The sequence below is a fragment of the Nannospalax galili genome, unplaced genomic scaffold, assembly GCF_000622305.1.
Source record: "Nannospalax galili isolate Female #2095 unplaced genomic scaffold, S.galili_v1.0 scaffold302, whole genome shotgun sequence".
Taxonomy (NCBI): domain Eukaryota; kingdom Metazoa; phylum Chordata; class Mammalia; order Rodentia; family Spalacidae; genus Nannospalax; species Nannospalax galili.
In genome coordinates, this window is record NW_008350120.1 from 1,173,387 (window position 1) to 1,186,810 (window position 13,424).

Consider the following 13,424-nt stretch of genomic DNA (forward strand, 5'->3'; position numbering starts at 1 on the left):
CAACACAGGCGGTGAAAACGCAGGCTGTGCTCAGGTAAGCTTACTGCCGCGGAGGTCAGAAGAGGCCGTCGGATCCCCTGGAACTGGAGTTATGGACAGTTCTTAGCTGCCGTGTGGGTTCTGGGAGTCGAACCCAGGTCCCCTGCAAGAACAGTGTTCTTAACCGCTGAGCCATCTCTCCAGCCCACAAAGGTAAATCTTAAATATGACTCGAGGACTCAGAAGTAGCAGAATGGAGTCCATGAGTGTTTTACTCTCGTCTGTGTCTTTGTACTTGATTCTGTGCATGCATGTGTGCCTCTGTGTCTGTGAACGCATGTGTGTGGTATGGGGCTAAGTGTGTCTACAGCTGACAGACTGTAGATGATCTTCTAAATTAAGAGCAAAGCAGCAGGGATTGTTAGGAAAGAAGGGAAAGGAGAGTGAAGACTAAGGCAAAGCTGGGCACATGGGGCATGCTTGGAAGCTCAGCACTCAGGCAAGACGGGGATCAGGAGTCCAAGGTCATCCTTAGCTACACAGTGGGTTCAGACCAGCCTGGGCTACATGAAAAGCTATCTCAAAAAAACCAGGGGCTAAAAAGATGACCTAGAAGTTAGGGCACTGGCTGCTCTTGTAGAGGTCCTGGGTTCAGTTCCCAGCACCCACATGACGGCTCACAGCCATCTATACCCCCAATCCCAGGGGGTCTGACACCCTCTTCTGGACTCTGTAGATACTGCACGCATGTGGTGTTCCTTCATACATGCAGACAAAACATCCATACACATAAACTTAAAAATAAGTGCATCTTTAAAAAAAAAAAAAAAAACCCAAGCAACCAAAACCTGCCAAATCCCAGAATGGAGGCAAACAGTTTGCAATCAATTACATAGTTCAAAACCGGTTGCAACAAATGCTTCAGGAATGCCCCGCGGAGCTTGCCCCACGCAATGTTCCCATCCGTTTGGGTTTGGCTTTAGTTGTAGGAACTACCAAAGCAAAAGCACCTGCCACCACCAGCCAGCAACCCCTTCATGAACAGAAGCCAACAGCACTGAGCCACAGTGAGGACCACGGTCAGATCATACGGTAGGCGACACCTGGACGTTAGGGACAGGGACCGCCGAGCAGCAACACTGCTTCTTTCGATCCTTAGTTTACTGGGGACCTTGAGAAAGGAGCCCGGGTGGAATCCTGCTCATGGCTCTCCCTGCATTTCCCAGATGATGGGAGACTCTTGTTTTTTCTGTTGCTACGAACTCCTGGGTGGGTGTCTGGATCTACTAGGGATATCTGCCATTCCAGGACAAGCCTTGCTTGGCCACAACACACTGGGCTCCAGGCTCACTCTGCTCATCTAGGATTCTGCCCACGTTTCCGTGTGTGCATGCTTGATCCCCTGCCTTCCTCTGACTGCTATCGTCCCTGGCTCTGGCTTACATACAAAGCAGGCTTCATAGAACACCCATCCTTTTCTGTGACCTGAAACAACTTAATAACCAAGGCCTTCATTACTCCTTGAAGGTTTTATGGAATCTACCCACAAGCAGGCAGGCTGGATGTCATTCTACTTGGGGAAAGTGGCGGAGTGAAGCTTTTTAGTTACTTAAAAATGCCTTGGTTAATGTATAATTGTGTGTGTGTGTGTGTTTTGGAGGCCAGAGTTTTCAAGCTATGGTGTTGTTCCTCAGGCACTGTCCACCTTGTTTTCTGGGACAAAGTCTCTTACTGGACTGGAGCTCACCAAGCAGGCCAGGTTGGCTAGCCAGTGGTCCTGGGATCCACTCACCCATCTGTGCTTCCTCAGCCCAGGAAAAGCAATCACATTATCACTACGCTGGCTTTTTTTTTTTTTTTTTTTTTTTTTACCCCAACATGGGTTCTGGGGATCAACTCTCTTTGTGCATGTGGGAGAAACACTACTGACTGGGCCAAATCCATGGCTTCTATACTTTTCTTGGCTAGCCTGAAACTCCATATGCAGCTGAGGATGATCTTGAACTTCTGACCTTCTTGCCTCCAACTCCCAGGTGCTGAGATTACAGGCTTATGCCATTATGCCCGGCTTATATGGTGCTAGAGATGGAACCCAGGGTTTTGTGCACGCTGGGGAAGCACTCTACCATCTGAGCCAAATCCATAGCCCTATTTAAAATATAATTTCTATCTATAAGGTTCATGTATTTAAAGGGTACGGATTCAATCACTTTTTTTCCCCCTATGGTGATGTGCTTGGTAAAAAGGTCTAATAAACTAGGAAAATACTTATCAGTAATATGTGCTTAAGACACAAATGAAAAGTTCTAAAACTTATTGACACAGCCCCACTTTCCTGTAATATTATTTTTGAGACTCTGTTTACAGTCAAGAAGCCTCTCATCTCTGACCCTCTGTTGTTCATCCCCTAGAACACACCTGACAAAGGTTTATCTGCGTCACTGCCTTCTCCAGGAGCCGAGCTTCATTTTTGCTGGGCAGGACTTTCACCAGCTTACACTGCCTGTCGTCTTAGTAGACTGTAGGAGGGACCAGAGATAAAGGAGTCTACTGGGCAAACCGCTGGAAGGCAGATCAGTCTGGTGAATTCGGTCAGACAGGTGCCTCCGCAAGTCCTCAGCAGCCCCCAGGAGTGGTCTGGAGTTTGACACCTCAACAAGAGGCTACCTGCATTCCAACAGAAGCAACACCATTTTCTAGCGTTTCAATGTCCGTCCACAAATGTGCACACACCTTCAGGGCTGAGGGCCTCCCATTGTGGGTCTTGACTCTCCAGCACCACACACCACTGCTCTTACAGCAGGGAGCAGCTCTGCCAGGAGGGGCCACTTCCAATCGGAACATGGGAAAGCCACCTGCAGAGACCTTACAAGGCACCGGCAGCAGACGCCTCACCAGCTCACAGGCCTGGGGGGCCAAGGGCCAGTGTGTTCTAGTAGGGACTCAAGGACTCAAGTTCAAAACAGGGGCAGAGAAGAAGGAAAAACAGGGCCCAGGGGACCAAACCTAGCCCAGAACTGTGGCCACCTTCCTTGTGACCTTCAGCAAATTAGTCTTTCTGCAGAGGGAAAAGGGAATTTTTCTTACTGTTCCCTTCCCTCCCCTCCCTCCTAAGCAACCTCCTGCCCCCCCCTTCCCATCTCTGCTCTCCATTCCCCTTCTTCCACAATCAACACAGAGCTCTGTGACCAAGTATGTAGGAGCTGTTCCCCATACACAGAGCACCATGTCTGCAGGACCTGGCTGGGAAGCCCTCTAATTCAGCTCAGTTCTGCCTACCCACCTGGGGTGGCACTGGATCCCACAGGTGTAACGGTCTGTCCCCAGGACCATCTACCTCCATTCAGACCCCAGTTCTAAGTCCTGGCCTCCGGAATTCCCACCTGACTGACTGGCTCTCAACAGAGGTTCCTGTGACCCTCTCCTTGAGCTCCATTAGTTTGCTCAAAGAACTTGGAAACATTTAAAGGTTTCTCACAATGGATACAGATGAAGATGCATTAGGAGAAGAACATGGGCTTTCATAAACCTTCACACACTCAGCTCTCTGGACTCCCTGTCTTTTAGGGTTTTATTTTATTTTTTCGGTCTTTTTGAGACAAGGTCTCCCTGTAGCCCCAGTTTACCTGGAACTCGCTATGCAGACCAGGCTGGCCTCAAACTCAGAGATCCATCTGCCTCTGCCTCCCTAGTGCTGGGATTAAAGGCATGTGCCACCACGCCCAGCTTTTTTTTAAATGTTAGCTTGATTTCGTGTGCATGGCTGATTAAATCGCTGGTCACTGCTGATGGACCTTAGGCTACTCTCTCTTCTCCAGAGGCTATGATCTGAAAGTCCCTTCGACTCTTTGACCCCGAGCTTTCTGGTCTTTCTGGTGACTAGCCTCACCCTTAGCTACCGAGGGACAGCCAGCCAGCAGCGCACATCAGTCAGCACACGAAACAACTGCCACTTTGACGACTTCAAGGATTTTAGAAGTTATATGCCAGGAAACAAGTCCACGTTACCAGCCCTGGTATCCCACCCCCTCTCCTCCTTTTTATTTTCGGTTATTTGGAACAGGGTCTCAAACTGTCACTATGTAGCCCAGGTTGGATCTGAACTTGTGGGATTCCTACTGCCTCCACCTCAGAGTGCTGGGGTTGCAGGTGTGAGCCACCATTCTTCTGCAGGGTATTCCCGAGCAGACATTAACACCAGCAGCGTTCGGCTTTGCTGGTAGAAGGGCGGTACCCACAGACTTCTGCCAGGCAGGGTCTGACAGCCGAGATGAACAGGGACCGGGCTCCTATGGTGACTTCAACCGAAAAATTTTGCTTAGTTGGCTTTTTTTATGCTCTTTAGGGTGGTCATTACAGTTACTGTTTTCGGAAACTGGACCACATATCATGCCCTTTTAGTGAGTGAGAATCATGTTGTTCAATCCACATATAATCACAGCAGCTGGGTTATTGTTGTGCCCAAAGTTACACATGAAAAATCTAACGCTTAAAGTACTTTGCTTAAGGTCCCAGACCTTCTAAGTCGATGGCCTGGGACCCCAATCTGGGTCTGACTTATGCTCTTAGTGACTATGACACTAATTACATATGCATTTTAAAAAGGGGTGGGGTGGATCATGTGTCCAGGCTTTGGAGCTAGGGCAATCAAAGAAGGCCAAGGCCTACACACCCAGGAAGAAGGACACACACTACAATGTACATGGGGGCACCTTGAGGGGGTCACAATGGAGGGATAAAACACCCCATTATTGTTAGTTCCTCCCCCCTTCCTTTCTTTTTTGACACGGTCTCATGTAGCTCAAGCCGACTGACCTTGAACTCACTATGTAGCTGAGGATGACCTTGAATTCCCAGATCTTCCTGCCTCCAACTTCTCAGTGCTGAGATTACAAGCATGCTCCACAATGTCCGTTTTATGCAGTGTTGGGTATCAGACCCAGGGCCTTGTACATGCCAGGCAAGCACTCACCAATTGAGCTACATCCCTAGCCCCAAACATCCCATTTCAAAGAAAATGCACTGTATGGTTTATTCAGCAAATTCTTGTTAATAACTTATTTATAAAGGACCAAAGTATAATCCCAAAATGGAATGAATTGGCTGGCATGACTCAAGGACGCTCAGTGATGGGATGTAAGTTCAGAGCCACAGAAAACAGTTCAAGTGGGATGGAAGAAAGCAACTCACTAAACAGACTGAAGAGTAACTACAATTCAATCTAATGGTCCCCAAACGAGTTTCTCTCTCTCTCTTTTCAACTCTCTCTTTTCTTTTGTTGGTCTTTTTGAGATAGGGTCTCCCTGTATCCTTGTAGCCCCAGCTGGCCTGGAACTCTCTATGCAGACCAGGCTGTCCTTGGACTCACAGAGATCTGCCTGCCTCTGCCTCCAGAGTAGGACTCTCTCTTTTCTTATCAGAGATGAGTCACACTCCCTTTCCCAACCCTTAGCACAAGAGTGCTCACTTCCATGAAAGAAAGATCTCAAAGACTTTCAGACCCAGACTGTAAGCAGGCAACCCTCCTATCTTTCTGAATGCCTCTGACTTGTCCAATCACTGGACATGACATGGTTAGACTGCACAGCTGGGCAGAGATGCAGCCTTCTGCCCAACTGCCACTGCTGAGCTTTACTCTCCATCCTCAAGACCATCTCTCATTCCCACAGTGCCTTCAGGTCTATGTGCCAATGTGAACACTGAGGCACCAACACCCACGTAACAAATGGTCACAGAAATCTTGGCCTCAGCCATCACAGTACCTTTGGGACTTGGCAATGGTGAGCGTTCTCCATTCTCACAGAGCACGAGCTTTAAGGACAAAGGCACACACGAAACCCAATTTCTCCTTAATGACATACACCAATCATGACGCACGCGCAGACACTCCATGAAGTCCCGTCTGGGGCCAGAAGGACTTGCAAACTGCTTACCTTCTTAGTTTATGAGAAGGGGACGATAAGGCTATTTGTCTTTTATGGTCATTTGAAGGAGTAGACGACTGCAGGATTTAGCAAGGGAAGAACCACCTGGAAAGAGGGAATGGCCTGTGGGAAGGCAGAAGGCCTGGAGGGATCAGGTAGCTGGAAGACCTTAGAGAAGGCTGGAAGAGCTGGGGGGGGGGGGCATGTGAGGAGGGAGGAGGAGGAAGGAAGAGAGAAGGCACTAGGAAGGGACCCCAGAGGCCATGCTAAGAAATCTGGACCCCAGTTCAGTCAAAAGACTGGACTGGAGGGGGCAGAGTGAGGCTAGAAATACTAGCTATCAAGACAGTTCAACAGAAAAATGAAGACTGGGCCCAGAGCAATGGTGAGAGGCAACAATCTTGATGGGATGTGGGTGAAAGAGCTAGAGAAAAATGTCATTCTTTTAAACCAAGTGGAGGTGGGATCATTCATCAAACTAGGCTGGCAGAAAGGACAAGCGGGAGGGGGAAGGAGGAGGAGGGAACTTGACAGCTAGGCACTTGACAGGGCAGAGGCCAGGCTGGAGATTTTTACTGGTCACTGTCCTAGTTAGCCTCAGCTGTCTATGTGACACAGCCTGGAGTCATCTGAGGCAGTCTCAATTGGGTAACGGTCTTTATCAGGTAGGTCTGTGGCCACGCCTGAGAAACTAAAACTGTCTTGATTGACCACTGACGCAGGAGGGCCCAGACTCTGGGCAGCACCACCCCCAGGCAGGTCCTGGGCTGCACCGGAAAGGTAGCGGAGCATAAGCCAGGGAGTGAGTTAGAAAGAGGTGCTCCTTCATGGTTCCTGCCTCAAGATCCTCCTTGCCTTCCCTCCGAGAGGGGTTATGATCTGGAAGCGTAAGCCAAACAAACTTCTCCCCGAGTTGCTTTTGGTCAGTGTTTTGGTCAATGTCAGAGAAGGAAACAGCAACAGCCATCCTCAGGTACTAATGAAAGCAGGAGATGAGATGCTGGGCAGCAGGCACAGTGGTTGTCAGAGCCAGGGAAGTGAACACCGCTATCTAGGGGACGACCAGTGTGAACTGAAACGCGGCTGGGATGGACCCACAGGGACACCCAGTATCTCATGTTCAGGAAGGAAGGGCAGCTGTTCTGAGGGTCACCTACACCATACTGTATTTACTGTGAAAAGAAGGAACCTACAGCCACCCTCTCTGAGGAGGTCACCAGGAACTGAGCCACCTTCCCAGCTGCATCATAGAAGGACAAGCTTCCAGAAGGGGGCAGAAGGCAGCTCTGCTGACTGCAGACAGATACAAAGGGGGGATGAGGGCTTACTGATGTCCACTGGATTCTGGGAACAGGAAGCCATGCCTAACCTCAGTGAGCTTGGGTACAGGAGACAAATAGGGTAGAGGATGGGCAGAAGGTGACCAATGGGAAGAGGGCTTTCTGAAGAGAAGACAACCTCACACTGGTCTTACACACAGACTCAGCTCTGGGTGAGAATCGTGTGTCTGTCCACTGTGCTGGACATGCCACCTCGATGGGGACGATTTACCTCTTACCATCTTAGTTTCCTTCTTCTCGAGGAGATGGGATGAGAAGAGTATTTGAGCACTAGATAAGTATACATGGCTTAGCACTGTACCGCATATAAGCCAGCTATTATAACCACAGGAGAAAAGAACATTAAAGCTGCTTCCACTGTTTCTAGTAAGGCCAAAGGCTGCTGTAGACTCAACGGCTTTTCCTTTTACACCTGACTGGTGTAGCCAGAAGTCACAGTCATACCACAGACCCGGGACTCTGGTAAGTGGGCTGTGGGGCTCCAGCTGGACAGATGGGGTCCAGAGGCTGTATCCCACTGTGTCCACAGAGAAGTCCTTGAGAAGGGTGCTCACACGGTGCTCCCACAGTGACTGGAGGTGTCGTCAGCGTCTGATGACTTCCTAGCTGGTTCCAAAACCTGGTGACAAGTTCCACAGTTGGAGATCCCCAAATCCTATGCACTTTCCTTTTTGCTTAAACCAGTCAAGGATCTTTCCTTTTCCTGTCGTGGTTTGCTCTGTGCTGCCAGAACAGAATCTGAGGTGCCGGGCAATGTATAAAGAGGTCCACTTGGCTTGGGATTTTGGTGGCGGGAAAAACTAAACAGCGTGGTGCCCATTGTCTGTTGAGAGTCTACTGGCTGTGTCACAACATGACACAAGGCATTACACAGGAGTGAGAGGGAGGAGGGTTGCACAGCCAGAGAGGAAGCCCGTGAGTTCTGGGGCGAGACTTGCTCCTTCATAGGGAGAACCAATGAACATGTAGAGGTCAACACTGATTCCTTTCGAGGGTGTGCCTCAGAAGCCTAGGCACTTTTCTACTACACTTCATCTCTTAAAGATCTACCACTGTTCCATGCTGTTTACATTGAGACCAAAATTTCATCCCAGGAACGATTAGGGGGCAAACTCCATCCAAACCATAGTCCACAAGACAACTGCTTGTACCATCACATTTTGTTGTACCCTGACTTCAGAGGTATGGAAATACACACATAAAAAAAGATCTATGAAATATGGCAATATGTTAAATATGGGGCCAGCTAGGCAGAAAGATGTAGCTATAGATATTTCATACAATTTTAATCATTCTTCTGGTCACAAATCAATCTATCCCTTGCCTAGGGTGAGCGTACAAACTCAGCTAGGAAGAAGAGAGTTTGGATGGGAGCATCATCATAGCTTCTAGAGCTCCAAGGCAATGATCATCAGGCCACCACGCTGCGATGGCAAACCTGGCACTTTGATATCTCTACCACCAGAGGTCAGTACCCCTCACATCACAGGCAGCAAACCTGCAGGCTGACTTGGCGGAGTCTCTTTGGAGAAGCCCTCAAAGCCAAGAGAGGAGAGAATTTCATAGGTTGCTCTCTTCTGGCAAAGGCAACTTTCCCTGAGGCAAGGCAGCGAGTGTTCTCAACCTTTTCCTCACTGTCCCCAGAGCCACCTAAGTGTTTTTCTCCTCAACTGTCGCATGAAAGTTTAATTCTATAGAGAAGTTGTGTACCTGTTTGTGTACGGGGCCCCTGTGACGAACCACAGACCACTGTTAATGCCCAAGATGTGCTGTCTCTACCAAAAGCCCATGTCTGCTCAATTTAGGGCATTACCTCCCAAGTTGAGAATGAAGAGGCTGTGAGTGGTCGACAATTTTCTGGGTTTTTGGGTTGTTGTTGTTGTTTGTTTTTGTACACTGATTGCTGGACGCTCTGGGGTCCAATTTCCAAGTTGGAAGGCAAGAGGTCACTTGCTTTACAGTATCAACCCATAATGATAACAATAATAAAACAAAGGCTCTGTGGGTCAGTCATCCAAGGAAATGCAGTCACTTCCTCACCCGACGGGGCCTCAACTGCAATTCCTGACTGAAAAATAATGCTTGCCCTCCTGCACAAAGTGGCCCCTGTAGTTTCTGGTTTGTCTGTGTGTATTCATCTGTGCTTTCACACGTGTCTGGGTGCATGCGCATATTTATATACGCGTGCGTAGAAGCCAGAGGTCAATGTTGGGTGTCTGCTTCAATTACTCTCCACCTTATTTTTTGAGACAGGGTCTCATATTGAACCTGGTGCTTGCCAATTTGGCTAGCCTGTTTGGCAAACTATGGGAATAAATCCATTTCCACCTCCCCAGTGTGCTGGAATTACAGGTATGTGCCACCATGCTCAGTTTTTTTGTATGTGGGTGCTGGGGGACCGAGTTCAGGTCCTCACGCTTGTGCAGCAAACACGGTACTGACTGTGCCATCCCCCAGTCCCTTTCTTATTTTTGATCATTCTGGACTCTGATGCCCAGGAGTCCTACAGCAAGTGTGCATGGAAAACACTTGGTGAACAGTGAGGACACAGTACAGATGATGACGGACTAGACGTCACCTCAGACCCAAACTTCTGCACATCCCAGGACTGCGGGGATGACAGGAGGGAAGTCGAGAGTGGGCGCAAGAGTCTAAAAAGAGGGGTTCTAGCTCACCAAATAACCAGGACTGCAACTGCCAGGAGATGATCTTTAAAACAGTCAAGGTTGTGCTCACGTGCTTTATCCTGGCCTGGAAATAAGCTCAAGGTAGCTAAGATGAACAAACACAGACAGAGAAAAGATGTGACTTAAAAAACAAACATATAAAGTGATGGTCCTGGGAGACTCTGTTCTCACTGCTTGGCACATACTAGATTATCTAATCCTTCCAACATCATAAAGTATAAATATTTAAGGTGACCACTGGGATCCTAGCAGTAAGCTGTGGGTGAACTGGGGGACAGCCTCAGAGATGAGATCTGGGTTGAGAAGAAAGGGTGACAGACACGGTGAGGGACACATGGGGCCGGGACTGCCAAGCTATGTCTATGAGCCAAATCCGGCTTGTTTCATACATCAAAGTGTTCCTGGAACCCAGCCCTGCCCACTGTGTTTGGCCTTGGGCTTCTCTCTTGCTATGAGGGCAAACTGAAGAGTTATGATAGAGCTGAGGCCATATTGCCCACAAGGCTCAAATCTTTACTGCCAGGCCTTTTGCCACATTGCCATCCCATGCCCTGGAGCCTCGCTCTTCAAAGAGAAGCCTGTGAAGGAACAGAGAGGGGCCCACTGGGGCTGGGCAGCAGGCAACATAGCAGGCCCTGACCTGGACCTACAGGATTGGGGGGGCGGGCGGATCTTTTAAGAAGGTCTTGGGAGACTCTTCCACAGAGAGAGGCACCAAGAGTGCCACGTTTACCCTGGTGTACAGACAGGACAGCAGCGAGGGTGTTCGGAGCAGGAGCGAGGTCCTTCTGGTTACAGCATGGTGGTGGTGCGGGAACAGCTAGCATCCTAACACAGGTAAAAGCTGACCCCAACTATGCAGCGCAGGTCTCACTCTGCCTCTTCTTCCCTCCCAACTTCACTGATGCCTTTGAAATGCCTTCTAACAACTGGAGTATAGTTGATACTTATTTGGAAATAGAAAAATAACTTGGCAACAAGACTATCAATTACCACATGTTTCCACGTTTAATAAATGTATCGCTGCCTAGTCATGTTTCCAAAAGCCAATGCATGAACTAAGATATTAGCCAGGGAAGAAGGAAGTTTACAGACGAATAGAGGACACATTCAGTAGGGGCCTGTTATGTGGACAGCTAACACATCAGTTCTGGGGTTACTGAAAGGTGTAAAAGGCTCACTACAACGACTTTTTTCTCCCTTTCGAATAAGTTAAGTGCATGGTTCTACTTGATAACCAGTGCCTTTGAATTTTGGATGAACAAGCGATGTAAAGTTCTACAGGAACAAAGCAGTGTTCTGGACTATTCCGCCAACACCATCCCTCTTCCAGCTTGGCTAACAGCTTCCCAGTCATTGTTTAACATTCTGCCTTCTTACAAATCTAGAAACGTTTGACAGGGTTATTTGTGGGATTCAGTATGCTTTAAAGAAATGACGGCAATGCAGATTAAAAATAGATGGGTGAAAAGGGGACGTTCCTTCTCATATGCTCAGCTCCAACACTTTACATTACAACACAGGCAGAAACAACCCAAAGGGGGGAGAAAGTTGAGAAATGAAGTATAATATAAATCTCAAGGGGGAAAAAGCCAGCAAAGCTGTGCTGAGAAGAATCTGTGTTAAGATTCAGAAATAAAAGTCTTAAAAAGTCCAGGAATTTGGCACATTAGGTTAATGGCACTTAAATAATGAAAGTAACATTCACGAAGTACTTACTACGGGTTCACACCGTACTTGAATGCCAGAATGCAAAGTGGTCTCATTTAATTGACAAAGCACCCACACATTACTTCCACTTTATAAAGGAGGAAATTAAGAACCAGAGAAGTTAAGTCACTTGCTTGGGGCCTGGCAGCTAGGTTAAGTGCAATGAGGTGAGACATAAGGTGAATGTAGGTTTGGGTTCTCCAAAACATTAAGGCACTTCCCCAGGATGTCTCACATTAACTTCCAAATATTTATAAACATTTCCCAATCTGAATGGAGAGGGCACACTGAATCAACCTGCAGCCCGCAGCAGCTGTGTGTGTAGTCAGCAATACACCAACCCCAAGGAAAACCAAGATGCACTCAATTGAAGACGCAGGATTATCTTTCTGTAAGAGTCAAGTACAAAGGAAGCCCAGGAAAATTCTGAAATGTGCCATTTGTCAGTAATAACTGAAGGAGGAAGAGTCTTAATGACAGTTAAGGTTTCTACAGACACACGGACTTCAAGCCAACTGTTAAGTGCTGCAGCCTGGCTACAACAGGCACTGGTCTGATGCTGTCAGGGTGGCACTCCCAGGCTGGCCATGCATGCTTATTGAAGTAATTCCCTGAACATAAATGAACGAGGGTATTAACGAAGTTGGCACAACGGCCAGCATCCGCATGGCACATTCTTTGTTCCAGGCCTTCCATTCTCCTGGAACTCTAGATAAGTCACTTAATAAGTCATGGAAGTACACGAGATGTCATCAGGCCTTTGACAGTCTCCTAATGGCCAAGCGTCTGCTACAAAGTTCGTTTTCAAGCTCATCAGACTCGCCCCTCTTTTTTTTTTTTAAAGAAGAAAAAAAAAAAAGCTCATCTGTCTTTAAATGTTAACAGCCTCAAAATAAGATCCAGGTTATTTACCTGTAAGGCGATACAAGAAGGAAATAGGGCGGGAAGAAAAACCCAGCGAGGGGAGAGGAGCCAGAAACGACAAGACAGAGGGTCGCCCCAACTCAAACCAGTTCCATCTGCCACTTCGGGTTTGCAGATTTAACTTTCCCCATTTAAAAAAAGGCAGACACACCCTACTGGAGGTATTTCCATAAATCCAGACAAGGGAACTGGTTTGTTATTTGAAAGCTGGGGCTGTCCGTGTGATTCCGGGGGTTTCCACGGAGCACGGTGACACGCACAATTAGGGCTCCTGACACCTGGCTCGCTCGAGTTTGGGTGCGGAGGACAAAAGGGCCGCCCCTCGGAGAGCGCGGGCGGCCCCTCCCGCGAGCTGGGTTTGGGGCTGCGTCCTCCGGGGCCGGGCTCTGTACCCCGGAACCGGGCCGCGTCCCCCTGAGTGGACTGCTTCCCAGGAACCCGGGAATGCGTCCCCAGGAATGGGCTGCGTCCTCTGGAACTGGACTGCATGCCCCCAGAACAGAGCTGCGTCCGTGCAGCTGGGGCTGCATCTCCCCTCGAGCCCCGCTGCACCCTCCTCGAAGCCCGGCTACTGCATCCCGGTGCATCCCGGTCCGCGCCGCCCGCAGGGCGCAGAACGCAGGGCGCCGACCGCGGGTCCCCGGCGGCCAGGATGCGCCGCGGCGGGCGCGCACTCACCTTCCTCCTCGAACTCCAGCTTCTCCAGCATGCCGGCTTCCGCGGGTCCCGGGGCCGCCGCCAGCGCCGCCTGAGGGGGAGGAGGAGGAGGACACGGATCAGCATGGGCCGCGGCGCTCGTCCCCGGCCGCCGGGCTCGCGGCCGGCCAGCGCTCGGGCCTCGCTCCGCGCGCCGGGAGGAG

General features: G+C 49.3%; 1 protein-coding gene across 4 annotated transcripts in view; it reads right to left on the reverse strand.

The window, feature by feature from the left end:
• The window catches only part of Prkag2 (protein kinase AMP-activated non-catalytic subunit gamma 2), a 303,018-nt gene that overhangs the window by 46,439 nt on the left and 243,155 nt on the right, over positions 1-13,424 (reverse strand). For 3 of the 4 annotated variants that reach the window (XM_008847248.3, XM_008847250.3, XM_008847249.3), the window contains exon 5: positions 13,243-13,312. In XM_008847248.3, the coding sequence (XP_008845470.1) occupies positions 13,243-13,312 (70 nt within the window). Of the gene's footprint in view, positions 1-13,242; positions 13,392-13,424 lie in introns of those variants that run through there. The other variant, XM_029570474.1, reaches the window with a different exon arrangement.